The sequence below is a fragment of the Cariama cristata genome, unplaced genomic scaffold (genome assembly GCF_000690535.1).
Source record: "Cariama cristata isolate BGI_N322 unplaced genomic scaffold, ASM69053v1 scaffold39, whole genome shotgun sequence".
NCBI classification, from domain to species: Eukaryota; Metazoa; Chordata; class Aves; order Cariamiformes; family Cariamidae; genus Cariama; species Cariama cristata.
The window spans coordinates 16,867-40,053 of record NW_009637166.1 but is presented as its reverse complement, the minus strand read 5'-3'; the positions used below and the strand labels follow the sequence as shown (position 1 = coordinate 40,053).

The following is a 23,187-nucleotide window of genomic DNA, read 5'->3' as shown; positions in this document are numbered from 1 at the left end:
AAACACTGTGTGCATATGGATTTTCTTTTATCTTGGCATTTCCTGCTGTTTCACAATTATTAGCTATTTAGGTGTTAAAGCAGTTACAGCACCTTGTCGGAAAGTTAAGGGATGTAGAAGAATGACTTCAGCTGTTAGAATGCAACGACAGCTCAAATGGAGTCTGTGTGTTAACACGTGTACACACAACATAGTATTTTGGAGGACTGGAATGATTAAAAAAAAGTGCCCTATTCCAACTGAAACAGCAGCGAGGACAGTAACATTGAATCAATTGAAATCTGATGAGAACGCAGGTTCTGTGCTTCTGCAGAGATTACCATAGGATCCTTAATAACTTCAGGTTGTCAGGACTCTCATTTTATTATATGGCCAAAAAGACAGATCCTCCAGTGCCCCTTAAAACTAGGTAAGGGTGTAGATTTCAAGTTCAATCCAAATGAAGCAAGCTTCCTGCTCTAACCGCTTCCTTCAGTGAATATTTCTTTGAATTCTTCAGGATCCAAATACTTATCAGCCTCATTTGAGATTTGTGATGGGATCATAGCTCATGATGGCACAGCTGCAAATAATGCTAAGTGTTCGTTTAGAAGAATTATACTATTTTTTTAATCCATGGTTTTAGTCTGTAATGTTCAGAATACAGTTTAGTTGTATTTACTGTAGTTTCAAAGTTATTGCCTCCTGTGCTTTCTGTTTTATACAGAAATGGATTGTTGTTGTATTACTTTTTCTGCTATAGAAAATATTTACTCAGAATGTTTTTAAGTGGCAGTGTGCATAAAATTGCACTTGCTTTTCACTTGGGAAGCCTTAGCTCCTCTTCAATTTGTCACTAGTGCAACGAGTTAGGCAGTGCCCAGCTGATACCTTGCAAAACCTTCAGCAGGGCCTGGCCTTGTGCCCAAAGAGGAGCTTTTACTGGCCTAGTAGGGAGTTGTTGCAGATGCAGATTAAAATGCTTTTGTGAAAATATAGGAAATGGCATTTAGAAAGCCTGTGCTCTCAGTGGCTTTCGGAGCAAGGCCGCATTGGTTTCATTTATATCTACAATTGGCTATAAGCCTCTGGAAAATGCAAAATTCTTTCTATATAGTGTCTGGAGCAGGAGATGTTCTGTCATTAGCTTTATTGATACAAAGGCTGTATCCGTTAAGATAAGAAAATTAAATAAGCAATTTTTTGAAAATGGCTAACAACTTCCATGATCAGAGAAATATGCATGTAGCTAAATTCTTTGATAGATACATAGTTATTTTACTTACAGCTCACCATATTTGTTCACCATGATGATAACATGATGTTCAGTCTTGGAGAGAGAGAATCAAGCTGGTGTAAATAGACTGCGACTTCTTTGCACCTCAGGGCATGGGACAGAGGGAGAGGAGCAGCAAGAGTTAAGGATATTGAAGCACCCTGCTAACACCACCCACTGCACTGAACACACTTGCTTAGTGGAGGAACAGCCACATGTGTGTGCAGCCTTCTGCCCATCTTTCCAGCAATTCTGTTCAGGCTGGAGTTATACCAGCGTAACTGAGCAAGGATTTGGCATCATGTGTTCAGGAGTGCATGTCATTCCTTTAGTGAGCCATCTCCCACTGGATTTGTTTGCATACACAGTAGATGTGAGGTTGTTAACTGTGAAATTCGATCTTCTGGGACAAATACATCCTTAGTATGAGTCCTTTGAATTTAGTGAAGATGACCCGGTGTACTTAAACAAGGTATATTTAAACAGAACCTAAAAATGACTGGTAAATATCTAGCTTGTCTTTACCCTGATGGAAAGGTTTCTGGCATTATTATATTAGCTTCTTAATTATAATTTAGATGCTAGAAAAACATTAAGACAAATTTATTATTTCCTTTTATTTTTGTGAGTCCTTTCTTACTCAAAGAAAGGCACAAAGAATCCCAAATCCTTAGCATAAGTTCAATTCCCCAATACTTTAATGGCCTTGTATTACAATTAACTGATGATCTTGAGTCCCTAAAGGATTTAAAGAGTAGTTTAAGTACATAGTTACACTAAGCGCTGAAAATATGCTTGCAACCAGTTTTCTGTATGTGTAGTACACTACTGGGTCCCTCCTTTGTGCATGTCATTGACCCTTATCTATAAAAAGATATTCCTGTAGAGAAAACTTGAAGTATTCCATGGTACATTATTACTGCTCAGGGAACTCTCTTAATTTTCATGCTGATAAAGATATTAACTTAGAAAAATAAGACAAATCCTTTTGTCTGAATGGCAGTTGAAAATCTGTGTTGTGACTACAGTTGACTGAAGCTCAATTACTTTAATAAACGTATTCCAAATTTCATTTCAATTACATTTGCATTTTAATGAACGATTCTCACCTACTTGTCAAATAGGCAGCCAAGCTAAATTTATTTAAGTTATTGTATAAACAAGGTATTATGATGCCAGAATTTAAATGGAGAAATATTTGATGTCCTATTCCAGCAATGTACTGTAAATCTACAGTATAGAAAAGTATGTTGGTCACCTCTGTATTTTAAGTTTCAATTTATTTTACTGTTTTCCTGACAAGAGTCCATGAACCTTTAGGGTCATTCGTAAATATTCCAGAAATAATCCTGTGGAATTATGAGAGGATTTTTTTGTTTAAATTAGGTAGTTGTTACAGTTTTTTAATATGCTGCATTTCTGTTAATTCTGTTTTATTTCTTTTTCCATACTTGGAGACTGTAGAACTACTTTTTGTTTTACCTGGGACTTCAAGGAAGTCATAGACTAAAAATGTTCATTCACAAGTGTGCATAACGTTTCCTATTCCTGTGGGTATATGAGAGTGATCATTGATTTTGGTATACACATATTAAAGCCTTCTGTATTAGATAAACCTTAAAAAAAGTACTGATTGTACTTGCCCTTTATGCATTTTTCTCCAATAATACTGGTTATGGCTGTTAGTGTAAAAGAACTTTCTAGTTTCTAATTATCTTTCTCTACCACTTCTCTTTGATTCATGTTATAACCTCATTGTTCACTATTTATAGTGAATATATAGCATTATAATATACAGCTGCAGCAGGGGTTTTGATCTTTAAGACAGAATACTTATGTTAGTGCATGCTAGAAACATAGAAAAAGCACTATGAAGGGGAAAAAATATTTTTATGTACAAATCTCTTGATAGTTGGCAGAAAGGAGAGAGAGAAAACTACTGGAAAAGGACATAAAGCAAGAATTTGAGGTCATTAAACATTTTCTAGTATTCCAAGACAAGTCTGTTATGCAAAATACTAGGTTCTTATGAAAACCATTAAGCCAGTCTGACACAACTCTGAAATCCTTATGGTTTTCTAAAGCATGCAGTGTTTCTTTATCAGACATCTTATTTTCTTACCTTTTTTTTTTTTCTTTTTCCAAAGTTAGTATAGAAATATCTAGCAGACAGGTTATCTACCTGAACTGCAAATGTTTTCAGGCTTGTATTTATCATTGCTGGACTTAAAAAGTAATGTCAACAAAACCAAAAACCCAATCCCAAAACCATTAAATTGTACAAGTGGTTTTTCATTTTTTCATCAAGGGAAGCAAAGAGGGAATAAATGCTTCCCTTGAGAACTGGTGAATTCAATGCCTGAAATTTGCACACTACATGACCTTCAGGTGCTTTAATACATGTCTGTTAAGTAAAGGGAGTTATTGTCCGTAAAACAAATGAGGCCCAGTTTTCAAACCTAGATTGTGTTTGAAAGAATCAATACAGCCTGATGACACTCAATTCAAAAGTCAGCCACACATTAACGTAAAGGGATGTGTCCTGTGCCTGGATAGTATGCTCGTCTGACTTGGATCAGCTGTTATGTTCTTGCTAACATTTTAATAAAAGGCTGTAGAGTAATTGTGTGCCATATCCCTTTCACTGCCCTAGCTCACTTTTTTTTTTTAACCTCTGTTGTCATCCTACAGGGAGTGCATTATGGTTTCTTCTTTATTTTCTTCTTTTGCAGTAATACCCTGCCTGTTGTCTTCAGCTCACTCACAGGCTTCACTGGCACATTCCCTGTTACTAACAATGCAGCCTTCTGACAGCAAGTGGAATTTAGCAGCTAACAGGTAGCTTCAGGGCAGTGCCTGTCAGGCTGTGACAACTGAGTTAAGACAGTGATGGGGCTTGGTGGTCAACTGGCTGCTATAAATCAGAATTGGGCAGGGAGATTTTAAATCAAGTACTAGACAAAGTGATGCTGAGTTCAAGACATGTAATAGTTAACCTGTGCAGTGCTAAAAGAGAGAAGGGAAAGGTCTCCCACTTCATATGGGGAATTGTTGTCCTTTGTCGTCATATTGCAGAAGGAAATACTAACATTGAACTCTTTAACATAGATTTCATATTATTCTGTATTCAAAATTAAGTTGGTGGGCAACAGAGAAATTAATTTGATAATGTGTCTTTGGTACACTGACCAACTTGTGATGATTTTGGCAGGCATCATATCAATTCTGTGAAGCAAGGTGGAGAACACTTTCCTATACTTCCCCAAGAATCACCGGAGAGGAAGAACACACTGAAAGCAGCCCCGCAGGCTCAGGGCACAAGATGGAGAGCTGAGTTCCAGCCACCTAAACACTCCTCTGATGCAGAGGAGTCAGAGGAAGAAATAAACACGTAAGTCAGCTCAGAGGGCTTTTGGTGGTCTGAGGTCAGTGGTTTTAAAAAGCGATAATTTCCAGTTTCTGTTGTTATTTGGTATTGAGGCAGAATATTACTACTTGTGTGAGCTAGAAAGAGAAAATGCTTAAAGTCTGGGTAAGTGAGCAGATGTAAACTTAGAAAGCATGGAAAGAAAAAATGCTTGAGATGCTGTTTAAAAAGGAGGGAGTTTAGAAGGCAGAAGGTTAATGAACTCAGGAGAGATTTCATAGCCAACTCAGAACTGATTCTGTGATGAGAAGAGGAGGAGGCCTGGTGAGTTTGTGCTGTGCTTTTGTTCCCACAATGAGACCACGGCATTAAGAATAAAAAAGAATTGCATTCAGCACCATAAGTGGCTTAGCTTGCAGACTGGGTTTCTTTGCTAGTTCAGATCTATTACTTACTATCTTCTTCACGTTTTCTCTCTATTTGATCATTAGATAGTCTTCAGTCCTTTGGCTCACACTGGTCTGTTCAGTGCACCTCTAATGGCTGTTGTAATGCTGTAGTTGTCTTCCATTTGTCAGCCCTCACTGGGTGATGATTAAATACTTGCTCAGCAGCACAGAGTAGCTCTGCTAGAGGTTACACCCCTTTGGAGCCTTGCATCACCTTTGCATCAAAAGCTCATCAATCTCTAACAGTCTTTTCTCATCAGCTTGCTGTGGCTTTTGTCACTCCCAGGTAGCAGCTTCCTTTCATTCACCTTTTTTCCATGAACCAGCTCTCAATTTGGAAGACTCAGTCTGCAGAGTCGTCTGAAATGCAATCAAGCCCTAGTCATAAAGTGGGACAACGTATAACCATTATTAAAAAATAAGAAATAAAATCTTTCCTGTTAGTATGAAACCCTGTCTAGCACAGACAGGCTGAGAGACTCTGAACAGGGAAGTATCATATTTAGTAGAGTAACGTTTAATATCCACCATTCTAAATGGTCACTAACTGAATAGCTAGAAAAAGTGGGAAAGGAATAGAGTATTACTGCGAGTGTTATGGAAGGAGAAAAGGGGTATAGGGTATTAGTCAAAGTATTTTGGAATCTTAGCCTCTGCATCATCTAAAACTTTCTCCTTTATTAAACAAGTCACCTACAACTGAATTTAAATGGCACTGTGAAGCACTTTGATCCTAGGTTAATGAAGGCCACCTGAATATTTTAGGTAAACAAGATTATTTAATTAAAAAAATTGAATACATAAGAGCGTCCCTGAAAGCTTTTTGTAAACTCCATGTTTATTAGTCTTTTTGATATGTAACTGTTCTATCTACCCATAACTCAGCTAATCTACATTTATTGCAGACAAATAATTTATCACATGTATGAAAAATACCATTGCCTTTATTATTGTGACCATTCAGATTATTGAAGTCATTTATTTTCTTCTGTAAGGAAAGGCTTCTTTCTTCAGCAAGGCTGACCTAAAAAGATTTAATATTCCTCTTTCCTTTATGAGGTATACCTGCATGGGCAAAATTATCTTCATTTAGATACAGCTTCTCCTAGCAGTAAAAAAAAGCTTTTAGTGGTGCAGAGTATACCAGGCTTGTGGGTGAATACTGACAAAGCGACTTTAATCCTACATCTGTACCAGGGTTTTTGCCAGTTGTAACGTTTTTTTAATAAAATCTTACAACTAACCTAAAAATCTACACTAGCTAAAGCTCCTAGTGTAAACCTGATATCCTTTAATATTTTCAATGTGTCGCTTAAAATGAATATTAATTGAGAGTTTAACTTCATTTTTAGAGGAAAGACCTCTAGCATCTGCCAACATTTCTAAGAGGGAAATCATTAGACTTATGATCAGATGTCAGAATTAGGGAGTCTTATGGAGAATTTTGTCAACTCTAGGATGTGTTGGGTGGGACAAGAGTACACAATGAAACATATGTGAAACAAGAAATGTGTGGCTTTGGCAGGTGTGCCTTTACTCGTTCAACTTGTCCCGTGTGACTTAACACATGTGCAGGAACCCTGCCAGTATTTGTTAGTTCCAGTTGTGTGCTGTTATACATATGCTTCTCTCCAGTCTTAAACAGTGTAAAAGTGTGGAGGGGGGAAGAAAGCCTAGATACAAAATACCGATCACTATCTGTTGTGGAGACTTACTTCACTCCTAGCTTTCACAATGCTGACTTCAAAAATCAGGAACTTCACGGAATAAGAAAAGCTCTGAAGCAGCATTAAACTGCTTGGGCACAAAGTGTCTTTTTAACAGCTAATGTCTGGCTTCAGTCTTTCACAGTGGCTGAAACTGTCGGATCTGTTGGCACAGATTCCAGTAGACCTTGCCCACTCACCTTCCTCTTTTTCCCTGCAAGACAAATATTAAGCCTCTACTGGGACTTTTTTAGTGCTGTTGCCTAAGCTGTAGCATTTAATTGTGTTTTCAACTATTTTAAATGTATCAACACTCTAAACTTGGTAACCGCTTCTTATCATAACAGTAGACAAAGTAGAAGTAAAGTTTTAGTTATCCCTCATTAGTAGGAATATGGACTCTGTCAAATACTTCAATGTGTATACGGTTGTCTCAACTGTCTATTCTGGCATTCTGTTGTTCATTAGGACTACAGGGAAGAGAAAATTGTAAGTGTGATTTGAGGAAGCACAAGACAGACATGTTGTTTTGAACAACGAAGTCTGTGGAATTCATGTGCCCAATCATCTCTAATAAGTACAAATTTGCGGTTACTGTTTATCTGAGATTGAATGAAGACCACTTCTTGAGGGTTTGTGTAAGAAATTTCTTTTGGGATAGCAGGAACGCCTGCCAGCTTACCTCTTTGTTAGATATCTCCTTTGTTAGACAAAACAATACGCAAGTTTATTAATTTCTTCATTAGCTGAAGAAAATAGACATGTTGACCTCTCTTTAAATCTAGTGCTGAGATGCCCGTGCCAGTGTGGTATGTACTGTTTACAATTTTCTAAAGCAAAGCAGTAACTGTATCAATGGAATGCTTGGGGCACACACTCCTCAACCCTTGTTGCATCTATTGCTACTTTATAGTACGCAATAGTAAACTGACACCCCCAAACTCCTTCAGACCTAGAAAGGAAATATTAATCCAGAATCAATCATTCATTCATCTAGAAAGTCTTTGCTAAAGAAATCTGCATAAAGCTTTAAGGCTCACCCACCACTCAGATCTCAGTTAGCATCTCAGCTATTTTGTTACGGCCAGTATAATTTCAGTCTTTTTCTAATTTATCATCCAGCATACAATAGTTCATGTTATATTTTCTGTGTGGACCTCCTATCTTCTGTATACTATCAATATATGAAGGCTATGATAGCTCACTGTGCTGATTGAGCTTGAATCTCTGTTGTCTAACACCAAGTGCAGATAGTTATTTACATTTGGGAAAAACAGCTGTAAACATTTCCTTTTCTTGCTTGGTAGCATTTTATAAACACTTTGCACAGGTGTAAATGGCCAAACAGGCTTGTGGCAGTGAAGAAACAGTCCCCAAAGCCTATAAAGAACTCAGTTTTCTGTTACATTGGTTTGGCCAGCATTTGACTCTTTTTTTTCATTGAGGTGAATCTTTTCTGCTTGACATACTGTGTGCACAGAAAACAATAAAGATTAACCTAGGAAAAACTGAACAGAATTTGAGGCACATTTTGAAGCTTTGGCCTCATGTATATAATCCTACTGACTCCATTGGCACGATACCAACAGAAAACAAGTGTAATGGAATGTAAGCAGTAGCTCAGCATCTTTTTCTCAAACAAATCAGTAGTGCTATTTTGTGTGCCCCCAAATTTGATGTTACGTAAATGCTTAATTGCTAGTAGTAAGTAGTAGTATAAATATGTAAATACAAATACCATATTTATAATTTATAAAGTACCATAAACATACTAGAAATAAACAATAATTATATATCCTGGTAAACATAAATATCAGATTTGTAATATTAATAAATGCTATTAAATGCAGTAGTTAACAATTTAGAAATACACCTAAGAATTTTTTTTTAATGTAAGGATGAGAAGAGGGAGTGTGGTGATGTGAACACAATAAATGGTTTTATTGGCTCTGTCTTCATTTCATATACTCCTTTTTTAACTTCAGTCTTTGTCCTTTCCCACAGTTGCTCTCTAACAGAAGGCAACCACTTGAGGAAGTCAGGGAAGAAGAAAAAAGAGATGACCTTACGGTCTTTCACTCCTGTTTATAGCAGTGTCTTGATTCCAAGCCCCCCTGGAGCAAAAAGGTATATTTAAAGGCAGATTTGAGTCCTACCCTCCTTGGCAAGACATAAGCGAAATTCACAGCAACACAGGCCCCTAACACATGTACCCAGAGCCACTGTTCAGCTGGTGAACATGTATCCTGATAATTTCAGGAGTTCATGGTGAAATAGTCTGTCGTTACTAATAGTAACTGTTAAATTCTAACATTAAATGATTGAATTCTAATGAGTTGCTGAAAACCTTGTATGTGCGCATGTACACAAACACATCGTTTGCATTGCTGATCTTGACTTGGCAAGTTCTGACTATGTTGCATAAAATTTGCTTATGTGGTATAGCTCTCAACATTAGGCTCATTTTAAGGAAAGGCTGTCAAAATTAAAATTTAATTTGCCTAGTTAAAAAAAAGTAGGCCTACAAAGGAGAGAGGGAGAAGACAGTACTTCATGTACACTTCTATATATCTTATTAGTCAGTAATACATGATGTCTGTTCTGTTCTAAGTTCATTAATCCAATTGTTCACCAAAAGTGCCTTTATATATTTACATTTGCGTGTGGAATAAGCTAAAATGCCAAAGATAATCTTAGTTCAGAAAGAGATGGGTCCAATATTTTAAACCTGCACACTGCTTTTTTCTTAAATGCAAAACTTAGAAGCTACTGTAGAATCTAAAACACAGAAGAATCCATACCATAAAGGGATAAATGCCAGAATCCTCATAGGTGTGAAAGCACTGAGCACATCACCAAGATTAAGTCCACTGAAAATTTCACATCCAAAAATATGCTTTCAGGATTCAGAGTTATGTATCAACATTACAAAAACCTTGAGAAGTGTCTAGAATTCAGTGAGACAATTAAAAAAATCATCTGCTACAGAAATGCTTTGATGTATTTATTTCAGCCAACATGATGCCAGTTTGACTGTTTCCCTGAGTCTATACTATAACACATTTGTTTCTTCTCTTTGCAGTGAACATCTCTTCCGACAACTGTGTGCCATACACTGGCTTTTGGAAGCTTTGACTCTTGATTCCAACAGTTCAACACATTCCATATTAACCTGTTGGAATCCAGCGTATGTGCACAATGCATGATAGTAGATGGAATGAGGAGTTTGGAATCTTTTGTCCTTTATACGTTCTTGTTTCTCTTCTTTCAAGTAATAACTATTTGAGTGAAATGTTATTAATTCTGTACCATGCGACATAAACAAATTTTGCATCGACTTTGCCCCCATGCAGTCAGCAGGGAGTTGTACAGTCAAATCAGTAGCACAGCATGGTCCTCTATCATTGCAAGTTGCAGAACTAAGAGAAAATACTGAGCTATCTCAGCCAAATTTAGTTGTGTTTTCTTTCCTTTTTGTCTTTTGTTAATAATTATACAGATTAAATACATGTAGTAATAGATGTATGTATATTTCCATAGCTTTCCCTTGGAGGGTTATCTCAGCGAACTCAACAGGGATTCCGTATACATTATAATTGCAGAACAAAGCCAGTGATTAAGTGATATTTAGTAGCTGGTTGTATTCTATCAATTATGTATGACAATGATGGGTACGTGTAAAAGATCCATTGCTTCTGAACTTTTATACTGTTAAAAGTAAATATTCATTTAAGTTCCCAACATTTTTAGTCAATATAATCATGTTGACACAACATGTATTTAAATTATTCATGAGTGTTTGGTAAAACAGTGAACAGTTTATACTCTGATTTGCAGGGCAGAGCTCTTCAGAGCTGTTCTCTTTGCTCTGTGTATTCTCAGTCAAAACAAGCTGTGCCTATGTATAACAGAGGTGGCAGAGCAGTGTTATATAGACTTAGCCTGATGAATTGGAGGAGAGAATCAGTCCAGTATGCATTGTAGATGGGTTTTTCACCCATTCACATATGAAGACCAACCAGTAGACTGGGATAAAAGAAACAGTTTGTCAGCAAGTCCCACAGATACAGGCTGACCGCAGAGTATAAATGCATAAAGCTCTGGATTCATTTCCAGGTTCTGAAGCAGTGCAGTCTCTTATATACTTTCATCTGCTCTCTGTTGCTGTCTCTAACCACCACTCCTCTCCCTCAATGTCATTTGAACTGATCTGCATACACACATGCTTCATTACACAGTAACCACGAAAAATTAGGCTTACCTTTAGATCATATAGTCTATGCACAAAAAGAGATATTTTCCTTTTTTTAAATGTGGTTAAGGAAGCAAGCTTAGAACACTAATCTGCTTTGTAAAACCTTTGATTAGGTGGGGACTGAACGATAGATGAGACTACTCAGCAGTGACCACTTGTTATACCATAGTTGCAAGGACTGCAGCTTCTACATTTACCTTTGTCAATGTTAAGTAACATTTTAAACTTTTTGGACTGGTATAGGTCTTCATTTAGACAATAGCATGGAAAAAATCAAACTTGTGTGAACCTGCTGTCATTTCTATCCATGAAATCTTGCTATACTGGATAAAATTCTTCAGTACTTGCACAGAGGAAGTTGAGAGCATAATCTGGCCCAGTACATGCATGATAGTTTGTAAAATTACTTCTTTACGTGGTTCTTCACTTGTGACTATAACTTACTCACAGCTTATACACCTCGCATTTTCTTTCCATTTCTTATAAGCAAAGATATACATCATGGTAGCAGTCAGCCACCGTTTACTCTCTATTTATTACATTTCTTAAAAGAACTTGTAATAAAAGCAAGACTCCAAAATGGAAAACTAATTAAATTGTTTTCCCTTAGGGACCCTGGTGCTTGTAAAAAAACAGTAAAAGAAATCAAAGAGGAAAAGTTAGCAACATACATGTGGGAGCTGTTTATTACAAACACAAAGGTAACTTCATTGTTAATTTCTTCCTTGGGATGTAATCCAACTGTTCAAGCATTTGTTTTGTTGCTTAATTGAACTCCATGATACTGCATTTTATGGTCTGGATCTTGTGACTGCAGAGTACTTGTCTGTCTAGGTTTTGCAGAATAACAATTTGAAACTAGGTAATAGGAAGAGCAGTGTGTAGCTGATTGAAACTGGGGCTTGGTCTTAGTGATAAGCACTGGTGTGGGAAAAAGTAAATATTTGGCTAAAACATAACTACCCTCTTGTTTGCATTTGCTCCCTTTTTTATGACCCAGAGTCACATAGCAGCATTTGTTCAATACAAATAGGTCTTTTTCAGTCGAGTGGGGATTTCAGTCTGGTATCCTGGAGGTCTTATTCTAGTAAGTTCTAGTCATTGTTTGGTTGCCTTTTTACACAGGATTTAAAGCTAAATTTGGAAACAAATGCCAAATGTTGAGGCCTTTAAAGAAAGCAGGATTCACTTGCCACATTCAAAGCAAAGCCAAGGAAAGGAGGAAACAAGCAATTCAGATGAAAGCCTTTTGAAAGAAAAATAAAGTTAATACCTGAGAGGAAATTAAACACTGTAAAACTATCTGTAACACTTGGTAACTGTTTTACTGTCTTTTTCAAACCACAGAAAGACTTTTCTTTTTGAAACTGCTGAAGTTACTGGAGGAAAATGAAGAGGGAATGAGTGATGCTTCGGAGTATAACTAGGAGAACTCAATAAAGAGCCAGTGGGTTTCTCACTCTGTAGCACGTCTTACATTTTGATCTTCAGCAGTTTGCTTAAGCTTTTAATTTTTTGCTTTGCCCCCTATAAAGCTAAATTAAACAAGTTTTGTAAAGTGCTTTGAGAACCCCAGGTGAGGCACTCTTAGAAATACAAGCTGTTGTTACGCACAGACTATTTGCTCTTGTTATTTGTCAACACCTGCAGTTCGTACTCTCATGATAAAAATGATTCAACAGAAGATTATGATTTCTGTTGGAGAATAAGCAGCAGAAGTTGTGAAACTTTTAAAAAAGACAAAGACAATGGTTTTATGCAAATATTCTTCTGCTGTTAGCAAACAGAGAGAGAAAGTGAGCAAGTCACATAAATAACAGAGTTGTTTCTAAATATGAAGCTTTTTGATTTTTCCATACAGTCTTACCAGTTCTCTAAAGTCAGGTCCAAATGAACATGAGCAGAAGAAACCAAAGGGCATGTCAGTCTTGATGTGTCTTTTAGCATTTATATTGCTGATACTTTTTTTTTTTCCTCTCTGATTAGTGACAATTTCCTTTCTGTCATTTACACTAATATTACCTGAAGATTGCTTTTCCTATTTGATATGGAACTTCTAGTGGAAATACTGGGTTCCTTCGGGGCACTTGCTCTATAATATATACGGTTCTGATTATCAAGCCTGCAGAATTCAGTCTGCTTTCAGACTTCAATTTTACATTCCTGACATGGGAAATTCATTTCCCAGGTTATTGTGTGTTGGGAGGAGACCTGAACATTTATCAAACCACTTTGACCTAATCTTCCCTGTACATCAGAAAGTTGCTCTATTACCAACTCTCTCTGCAGCTGCAGTGTTACTCGTTTACAAATTAGCTTAATCTGTTGTCATTTAATGCTATAGCAGAGGACTATTAAAGAAAGGTAACAAAATGAAGGAGGTCCTACCCAAGAAGTCACTAGCTCATTTGAAGTCACTGGAGAAAAACCTATGAGGTTACAGGAGGACTAGAAGGATCTAATATTGGAATTATTTACAGAAATATGGTTCTTTGTTGTCAAATCACTATAGAAAACCCCTCCTTTCTATTAATTTTTTCTTCTGTGTACAGAAATTCACCTGGAAAGCACGATACGGTCCACTTAGCAGGAAGATAAACAAGACACCTACTCTAGGTATCTCTCAGCTTAGCAGTCAGTCATCTCCCTGTGGTCAAACCCCTCGTGGCAGCATAACTTCCACTGTACTTTGCTCTGAAGACAACACCAAGATTAGTGTAGCTTCATCTGATGTTATGAGTGAGTCAGCACAAGATGAAGACCGACAACCTCTTTTCCCTCGTAAGTTACTTTTCTTGACTGCCAATATCAAATGGGTTTGCTTTCAGTGTTACTAGGGAGAGCCTATGTCAAAGACACTGCTATATGTACCAGGATGTTTCTCTTCCGGCATATGGAACTTTGTACAAGTCTCTCTGTGCTCTCCCTGTTAGCAAATTGGGTTAACGACAATATAATCCCATGTGAGTATTAAGTAAGAGTTTTAATTAATATTCAGTTACAGCAGTTGTATAATCAGACTGTCATCCACATCTATAAGGTCCAGCAGACAGTGAAAACAGTGAAATTTTTCTCTGCCGTAACCAACTGATCCACTGAATAAGTATCTGTCTAACTTAGGGGTTTCTTACTCTGTATTCCTCCTAGTTCTCCATCAGTGATTACCTGTGGTTGATAGACCTGACAGAATAGTCGATCTGGTAGCTGTGCAATGCGTTTCAGTACAAAGCTAGGTAATCTTAAGTCTTTTCCCTCCTAAGTAAAGGACCAGAAAAGCATATTAGCATTTAGTGCTCTAATTACCTTTTAATTGATATTTATATTATCATTATTAGGCTGACATCATGCTCTGCTAGACTCTAAATTAGCACTCAGGAAGGAGCTCTTGGAGTCTTTTGCGATAATTCTGTGAATGTTCAGTAGCTATCAAAAAGGCAAGAAGAACCCTAAGAATGAAGTGGAAGACAAAGCAGAAGACATGTTAGGCAAAAATACAGATGTTTTGTATGTGCTTCCTCAGTTCCGGTCCTTCCAATTCAGACAGACTGGTATCAGAAATAGTAAAGTTTGATGGAAAAAAAATGGTGAGGTATGGTAGTGATACAGAATAGTTTCCATATGAGAATCAATTAAATAGACTAAGGCTCTTCAGTGCAGAAAAGAAATGTCTGAATACAAGGTTATGACAGATCTCTGTAATGTCACGAAGTGCATGGGAAAAAGCGATTAGAGAGTGGTTATTCACAAGTTCCCTTGACAGCAGATTTATGCCACACCAAATTAAATTATCTGGCAGAAAATTTAAAGCAATGAGAGGTGTTTTCGTGCAATGCATGATTAAAGTTAGGAATTCATTACTGCAATATATTGCTGGAAGTATATTCAAGTCCAAGAGCAATTTAAATGAACAGAAGAAAAAACAATTAATTGCTTTTAAATGTAAAAGAATGGACACGTTTTCTGGGTCTGAAAGACCTTTAGGTTCAGACTGCCAGAAGCTGGGTGGATATATCGGGAATCTTGCGCTAGTGTCATACTACCTACACAGCTGCTGCTGCTCTCCATGGCACTGAGCACAGATGAATGGCGTTCCTATGACACGAATGGGAGTAATGGAGAATTCAAAGCTATAGTTTCAAGTAATTTGTTTGCAGATGTAGGTGAACAATTGGTTTGTGTGTGAGCTGAGATTTGAAAATAATCTTGAAAGCTCTAACGGCTGGGAGCCTCCATTTGGTGTGGGACATAAAGAAGTATCTTGTGGTATGAGTGATGTATGGGAAGGATGTTCAGTGTACCCTTTGGAACAACATCTATCACATGATTGCCTGTGATTTCAAGGGACTGGTCTGAGTTACCAGTCTGGTCCTCTCAAGGATTATGTTTCTAGCTCTAAAAAAATATGGGAGGTTAGTTTCTGCAGGGCAGCTCTGTAGCAAAGGTTGGATTCTGTAATGAGTTCTGAATCTGCTAGAATCATGTTTAATCCAGGAGTCTGATTATAGAATGCTTCATGGACAAATCGGGAATGGATTACAAGTACAGCTGCCCTGTAGCCTTATACCCCAAATTCACAAGGCTTCACGTAACTCATACAGACATAATTTTAAAAGCACACACGACCCTAACCCACATGTATGCATATATATTTTTCAAAAGTGGGAAAGAGATTTCGTAGTAGACGGGTAATCAGAAGGTACAGCTGAGTGTGACTCTTACAGAAAGATTTCTTTTAAGGTAGGAATTCATAACTCAATATTAAGCCTTTTCTCCAACTCTAATTTAGATACTGTTGTTCGGGGAGTGCTGCTGTAGAATGTCCGCTTGTACAAATTTGATTTTTCAATGCTGTTGGCTGAGCGAGGACCTATACTGGTCCAAAAGTTTAAATGTTACATCACGTTGACAAAGGTAAATGTGGAAGCTGCAGTCCCTGCAGCTGTGCTATAACAACAGGTCACTGCTGAGGTAGTTTCATTTATCATTCAGTCCCTATCTAACCAAAGGTTTTACAAAGCAGATTAGTATTCTAAGCTTGTTTCCTTTACCGCATTTAAAAAAAACCTAAATCTCTCTTTGTGCAGACAGACTATATGATCTAAATGTACTAAATGTAAGCCTAATTTTTCATTGTTACTGTAAAATGAAGAACATGTGTATGCAGATCATTTCAAATGACATACATTTTCTTCACGCTGAGAAGTAAAATGTGAGAACTGTGTTGGAGAGATTAAACACTAACTGGATTTTATCCCCAAAGCTTTCCAGCCAGCAGTTTAGCTTTGAATTCTCAGTCAAAACCATACTTTTAAAAGAGGAGGTATAAATATTTGTGCAAAGCATCTTCATTATAAAACTTATACCTGAATTTTCGGGCTTTTCTTTTGGATTGATCAATGTCTTTTCAATTGATTTAGCATTGTTAGATCCCTGCAGAACAGGTAAATACTAGTACCTGATTTCACAGATTATTAACTAAGGCATAGAAATCAAGGTCAGGTGAAATTACTACATTCTTCGTGGCTTTTTTTCTCTTTTCTAATTAATGTCTGACTAGCTCACAGCTATGGAGGTTAGTATTTCAAAAATATTATGAATATGGACAAGCTTGAGTATTTGTTTTCCCAGTTTCTCCAGATGGAGAATTGGAACAGGTTCTAATGCTACAAACGGAGGGCCGAGAGGTAATTGTGTCCTCTGTTTCTGTTGATCAGCCAAAAAGAGAAGCTATATCTTTGTGGTATTAGCCCTGGTTTGCTTCCTGTCATCTCTGCAAAATCTGCCAACAGGACTGCTTTCAGGACTGGCTTTAGATAACTCAGCTGATCTTGGAGAAAACATCAAATGCTGCCAGTGCTTAGTATAGCCCTCTTCCCCCAAAGCACCGTGATCTGCAGAGTAGATGGCTTTCAGATATCCAGCTACTGAATCTGCCCAAATGGTAACCATAAATAGAAAGGAGTGGGTTCTTCTAAGAAGGGTTCTGACCCTGCATGCCAAGAACAGATGAGATTTGTGTGCAGCCTTAGCTCAGTTTGAGCAAAGGCTCTCTGCCCATATCGATGTTAGGTTCCAGACCCTGTGGGGGTCAATCTTTGTATTCAAACTGCTCCTCAGCTCTAGAGCTCTAGAAGGTTCAGTGGCATAGCCAGCATCTTGCAGGCTCACACTTTGAGACTAGTAAGGATCACAGTGGAGCTGCTACTAGAACTAGTTAGTGCTAGAACTTAGGAGATTCTGACCAGGACCTTGGCACCCTTGAAACTCACCTGGCCGCAACTAATGAAGGAAATTCATTGTAAGCATGGTTCTTTAAAATTTTAGCCCATTAGCTGGTGCCCAGCAACTTCTTCCATCCATGTCTTACATTCATAAATTCACAGTGTAATATTCAAATCTGTACTTTTAACAAGCAGAAGTAGTTTGTGCTGTTATTTAACACAGTCAACGTTCAGCAGTCATTTTACATTCTACTATATGTGCTGCTTCACAAAACTGTGGGGAAAAAGACCTTTTGAATTTGGGGATTACAACTTCAAGGTGATGACTGCTTAGTAAAATGTCACTTATTACCATGTAGGACATATTGAGCACCTCAGAGGATGACTTAGAATTTGACAGCTGACACTGGAATTTTTAATAACAAGTGTGACAGTTGTTTTACTGCATGAGTGATTGGAGGGAATAATGTAGAGAAGATGGCCGTCTCAGTGTCTCTCCTGGGGTTTGGCTGGAATGAAACAGCAGTGGGAAGAAAAACAGAGATGTCAATTTGAAGGAAAACAGTGAGTGAAATTGGCTTTCCAGGTATTCAAGAGAGGGGAGAATATAAGCATTCACATTACAGTGGAAGGCAGAAAGAGAGTAAAGAGTGTTATTAGTGAGAGAGATCTGCTCAAAGGTGGATAATCTGGAAACTATAGCCAATGAAGGGCTACTTGAGATGTCTTAAGTTTTGGTGGGTACTGATAAGGAAACACAGAGGGGTAATTAGATACCTGTTCATGTTAAATGTATTAAATTCTGTGTGACATTTAAAAGAAGAATAGCAAAGTGATACGGTAGACTTAGAAATTCAGAAGACAGTTATGCCACTAGAATGTGAACGGCACAGTACAGGAACTGAAAATAGACTTTCTGCATAGTTTGTTCAAATCTACCTGTTTTTCTAATGCACTATTTTATAAGCATCTAATGTAAAAAATATTTAGTATGTTCTGCTTGATGGGTTCTGGGTTTTTTCACAGCTGAAAGAACAAAGCTTGTGTTTTCAAAAGGGATTAATGAATTGGGTGCATTCATATTTGGGTACCTATCTTGAAACCTCTTTAAAAAGCTGCTTTTTTTTCTGAAGGAAACTTTAATTTTTAGAAATCCTAAATAGCAGGTTTCTTTACAATGTGTCATTCAAGCCAGCATATATGACATTGTCTCTGCAAGGAAGAGAGGAATGCACTATTGAGTTGGCATGTTTTTACAGAATTTTTTGTATCAGCCCTACAGAGTGTCATCCGGATAACACATGAAGAGGTGTCAAAAGATGTCTGTAAACAAAAGGATAAGGTTAAGAAGACTGGACTGCAACGGTATGTTACCTGATGGGTTTCTGAATGACTAGGAGAAGGAACTCATCAGGACAGGGCTTCTGCTTTTTTCCTATCTCCACCCCCACCCCCCCAAACAACTGAATTCAGCATTCAGTGAATTCAGATGACATTTACATTTTTTGGCATGGGTGGCAGCATAGCCCATTTTACTGGTGTGCAAACAGTAGGTATTTTCTGGAAAATACCCCATGAATCTTGCTTTTGCAAACAGAAGAGATCTTATGCTTCAGCAGCTTTGTAGAAAAAGCAGTGTTCTTATTTGAGTAGAATTGTTTCTGTTTCTACCATTGCATTTTTCAGTAGTCTCTCTATAACATTGCCAGCTAAGCTTATGTTAGCTGTGTTCCCTCATTACTCAGTTCTGTGGTGGTTTCCACAGCTATAAGATCAACTTGACAAACCAGTCTTACAATTAGACTTTGAAGCATTTATTTTTTTTTCCCCTTGAGTTGAGGTCAAGTGAAATAAGTTTTGTACCTGGATAGCTCCAGCAAGTCTGTAATATTAAGAATGTTTTATAAGCAGCTGTAGAATTTTTCACATTTTTGAGAAGGCATAGTGTACACTATTTTAAACCTTGATGTGTCTTACAGTTTGTTGCCAGTGGCTCAGAACTACAGAGTAAACATGCCACTCATTAAGGACAAAGAGAGTATAATACTGAGGAAGTAGAGGCCCAGAAGGCAGGGGTACGAGTACAAATCTGCTTTTGAAGCACATTATATGCTGTATAAACTCAGTGCTCTGTGTGGAAAGCATTTGGCATGCAAATGCCGGAGAGCATTTTATTACATGAGACCAGAACCAGGCCAGTGAAACCTTGCAGCACATTTAGTACATTTCAATGCAATGCAAAGGCACTTTCCTGGAAGGATGGGACTGGAATGAAAGATGGTAAAAATCCAAAATTAATATAATTTACAATTTTTTTTATTCATCAAATTCTTTCATAAATTTCATTAATTAAAAAAACCCTGTAAATTATATTAATTTTGGATTTTTAGTGAGAATAAGGACACCTCAAAATTTATGTAGGCTTGCAGTGCTTTATGTTCTGAGCAACACAGGTGCTTACCACAAAATGGTTACCACAAGATCTTAATTCCCGCTTTCTGTGGTGTTGTAGTTGCAGCTGCCATATCAGCTCTCTTACTGAAAGCAAATCTAACTTGTGTGCTGGTTTTGGTGTACTCTTAAAACACTACACACCTTGCTTCTGACCAGATTTAGGACTTGTCTTCAGACCTTTTAAAGATGCATTTGTATGGATTGATATTAAAATAAGACTATAGGGATAATGATAGGAAGTTTTATGACTGTGTACAAAAAATACAGGTTAACTATGTACAGCAGTGTTTTGGAATATTTCTGAATGACTTTTCTGGAAATAGTTTTGCTAAAAACATTGGATATATTTACTTTGGACTTCGTAGTCCTTTTCACCCAAAGGCAGAATAATAAATTCAGTCCACATCCAATCTGTGTGGCTGTCCTGTGTTTTCAGTTCAGAGATCACTGTATTGTTCTTCAGTGTTACTTTGACTCTTCTCATAGTAACAGTTGCAATGTCCTACCTCAAGGCCTTTTCCCAGAGCAGTGACATTTCTACCTTGTTGACCAGCCGAAGCCTGTCAGCCTTTCCCTTTCGCTCAGAAACATTCATCTGTGGTGTTTGTGCAAATTCTTTTGTCTCAGTAAGCATCAGACCTGACATCCTTCTCTATGTTGCTGTTCTGAAGGGTGTTATAGGAACAGTTTTCTTTCCCCCTCTCCCTTTCTTCTTCTTTCTATTCTTCTGTTCCATTTCGTACTTAGACTTTTTTGTTCCCAGAGTTTTCCTTATCTGGAGTTGGATCCTTGTTTTCCGCCCTGAGCAGCTGCTGTGACTGCATAAGGAACTAATCATTCCAGCATCCTGCAGTATGGAAGGACAAGTCAGACAGAAACTTACTACTTGCAGCTATGGTACCATTCTCCATACAGCCACACACGCATATTCTGTTTGATCAGCATTTGGAGATGAAGCCTCAGTTTGGCAGGATATAGTATAAGTAATTTACTGGAAAGAAAAGCAGATGTTTATAACATGGTAGTACTTTTTGTAGGAATGCATACATGAGCCCAATCTCCAGGTCAAAATTCTAGCTCAGGTCACTCTATTCCACGTCTCTTCTGTTGTATTTTAAATAATGTTTTACCCTAAATCACTGTACAGTATTCTGTTTCTTTTTAAGCAGTGGATACCTGATAGAAAGTGGAGGTTGAATTTCGGTTTAAATGTTTTGATTCTGAAGTTTATTTGCCTACAGCCTAGAGTTGACATAAAACTTAAACACTTTATAATAGTTTTGTAGAAATATGAATGTATATGGAACACTGTAAAAGCAAAAATTGTTATTGGTGTACACAGACTGAAATTACAATGTGTTCTTCACATTCATTGTTTTCTGCCTTCCTTAGTATCTTCCCAATTAACTATGCAGAAATATGGTAATGTTTAAAACCACAGCTTTAACTTTTAAGGATTTTTCTTTTTTTAGGAGGCAGGAAGAGCAATGTTGTCAAAAATACCAGGCTTTGAAACAACTGAAGTATTTCAGAAGAGACATGGAAAGAGTAAGACAGCTGGACACAAGAGCTGAAAGAGAAAGTGATGAAGATGGACTAAACTGGTAAGGAGGCACAGAAACCCCCAGTTCAAATGAGATGGTCAGGGTCCCAGAGTTCTGTCTTTAGTACAAAAAGCTTTTTTTCTTTTCTCTTCTTTTTTTTTTTTTTCCCCTCTCCCCAAAGTAAAATATCACTAGAAACCATTGAATCAGTTGCTGGAAATGCAGGCTTTTTAAATTTGTAGCAACAAAAATAGAGATATGATCTGTAGGAGCAGATCTCAGCCTGCTCAGGAAATAGGTTAATTGGAAATGGTAAGAAAGGGGATAATGAAGAATTCCTTTCCAGTGGTATTGGGCAAAAGCACTCAGTCCTTGCACTCACATACCCTTCCCAGCATGCAGCTTTATAGGAGACTTCTTCCAGCAGGAAGTATGTAAAACACAGTGTACACTGAAGATGAGAGATATTGTATAAATGTACATGGGTTAGATTCACAACTTCTTACCACACTGAACATTCACAATACTAAAACTGGTGGCAAAGGAGACTTTGGACTCCAGCTGTCCATCCAGGTTAAAAAGAAGAACATTTCCCTGCCAATGTTTGAACTGTGCGTGGATAATACTGCAACACTTAGAAGGGCAAGTACAGTAATCACCTAAATGCTTCCCAGTACAGCAATTCTGCAGATTACTGGTGGTTTATGTTTAAAAGGATATTAGTTGTATCCAGTGATCAGCTTCCAGATACACACTAGAAACAGCCTACCAGAATACCTCAGCAAGCTCACAGCATGTTCCCTGCTGCCAGGTCCATGAGAACTCCTTGGACATGGGACCTCAGAGTATGAAAACTGCATGGAATGTGGTTTTTTTTCAGCCTACCCTCTTTTGCTGTACTTGCTAGTAAGCCTTCTGTCCTTCATAAATTGAGGTAACAAAAAGTGCCGTTTCTAATCTCAGGTCCAAAATACCGGTAGCGCAGGACACGTCAGGAACACATCAGTCACACATTAACAAATAAACCCAATCTTGGCCTATCTAGCAGAACTCTGGTTTTAATTGTCAAACATACATGCTCCAACTGTCCCCTAAATTTAAGATCTGGCATGTAAATAAGCCTTGAAACCGGAGTGGATGTGGGTTTGTTTTCATACTTACAGTTCTGCTAGAAGAAGCCTTAATTTGGACAAAGCTCCATGAGTATAAAGGAGACTATACCGATACGGCTTTTTACTTTCCCCCTGTGCAAGAATAGTACAAGTCTGCTGTTCCTTCCTATGCAAATTGTGCTTCCAAAGTGAGGAGGCCATCTTGCTTTGACTAGGCCAGCACAGTTAGACGAGTATAGCTTTCTGTGCCAGGCCCACGCTGCAAAGTGCTATCTGTGAGGGGTGTGAAGCGTGCCATCTCTGACAAGGCTGGCCAACCTCCTTGTGGAGACACCAAGTCAGCACAGAGAAACTGCTTTCACCATACCACTTGTTTCATTTACAATAGGGCTGGTTTTTTCCCATACTCTTGCAAACACTGCCTTGCCAAGAAAGCTGAATCACAGTAGGAACACTTGACTAGTGTATGCTGTCTGTCTAGTTATCTTATCTCCTCATGAAGTGAGAAAAAACAAAAGTAATATCAAATATGAACAGTGGGATATGAGTACACTGAACATAGCTTCCTTTCTCAAATAAAATATCTTAATGCATAGATGGGTTATAAAAGGCCCGTGTGTGACATGATTATGGTAACCTGGGTAATCTAGCCAGTGATAATAAGTTGGCTATATGTAGCCATACCACCAGTGTACTACTGAGTGTAGAACTGGCCCTACTGAAGACGAGAACCTATGTGTTTCCTTTTTTCCTGGTTTATGGAGGAAATTCCTCACCCTTCTCTTGCTGTTCCAGTAATGTGTACCCTAAAGTGGAGGAAGGCA

At 37.8% G+C, this 23,187-nt stretch overlaps 1 protein-coding gene across 1 annotated transcript in view; it reads left to right on the top strand.

Moving 5' to 3' along the window:
* Positions 1 to 23,187, top strand: part of CCDC60 (coiled-coil domain containing 60) — a gene marked incomplete at its 3' end in the record, with an annotated part of 68,960 nt that overhangs the window by 38,361 nt on the left and 7,412 nt on the right. The window contains exons 4-11 of the mRNA XM_009708165.1: positions 4,467 to 4,646; positions 8,782 to 8,904; positions 9,860 to 9,964; positions 11,643 to 11,733; positions 13,585 to 13,813; positions 18,528 to 18,618; positions 19,772 to 19,826; positions 21,187 to 21,311. Coding sequence (XP_009706467.1) covers positions 4,467 to 4,646; positions 8,782 to 8,904; positions 9,860 to 9,964; positions 11,643 to 11,733; positions 13,585 to 13,813; positions 18,528 to 18,618; positions 19,772 to 19,826; positions 21,187 to 21,311 — 999 coding nt within the window. The remainder of the gene's footprint in view (positions 1 to 4,466; positions 4,647 to 8,781; positions 8,905 to 9,859; positions 9,965 to 11,642; positions 11,734 to 13,584; positions 13,814 to 18,527; positions 18,619 to 19,771; positions 19,827 to 21,186; positions 21,312 to 23,187) is intronic.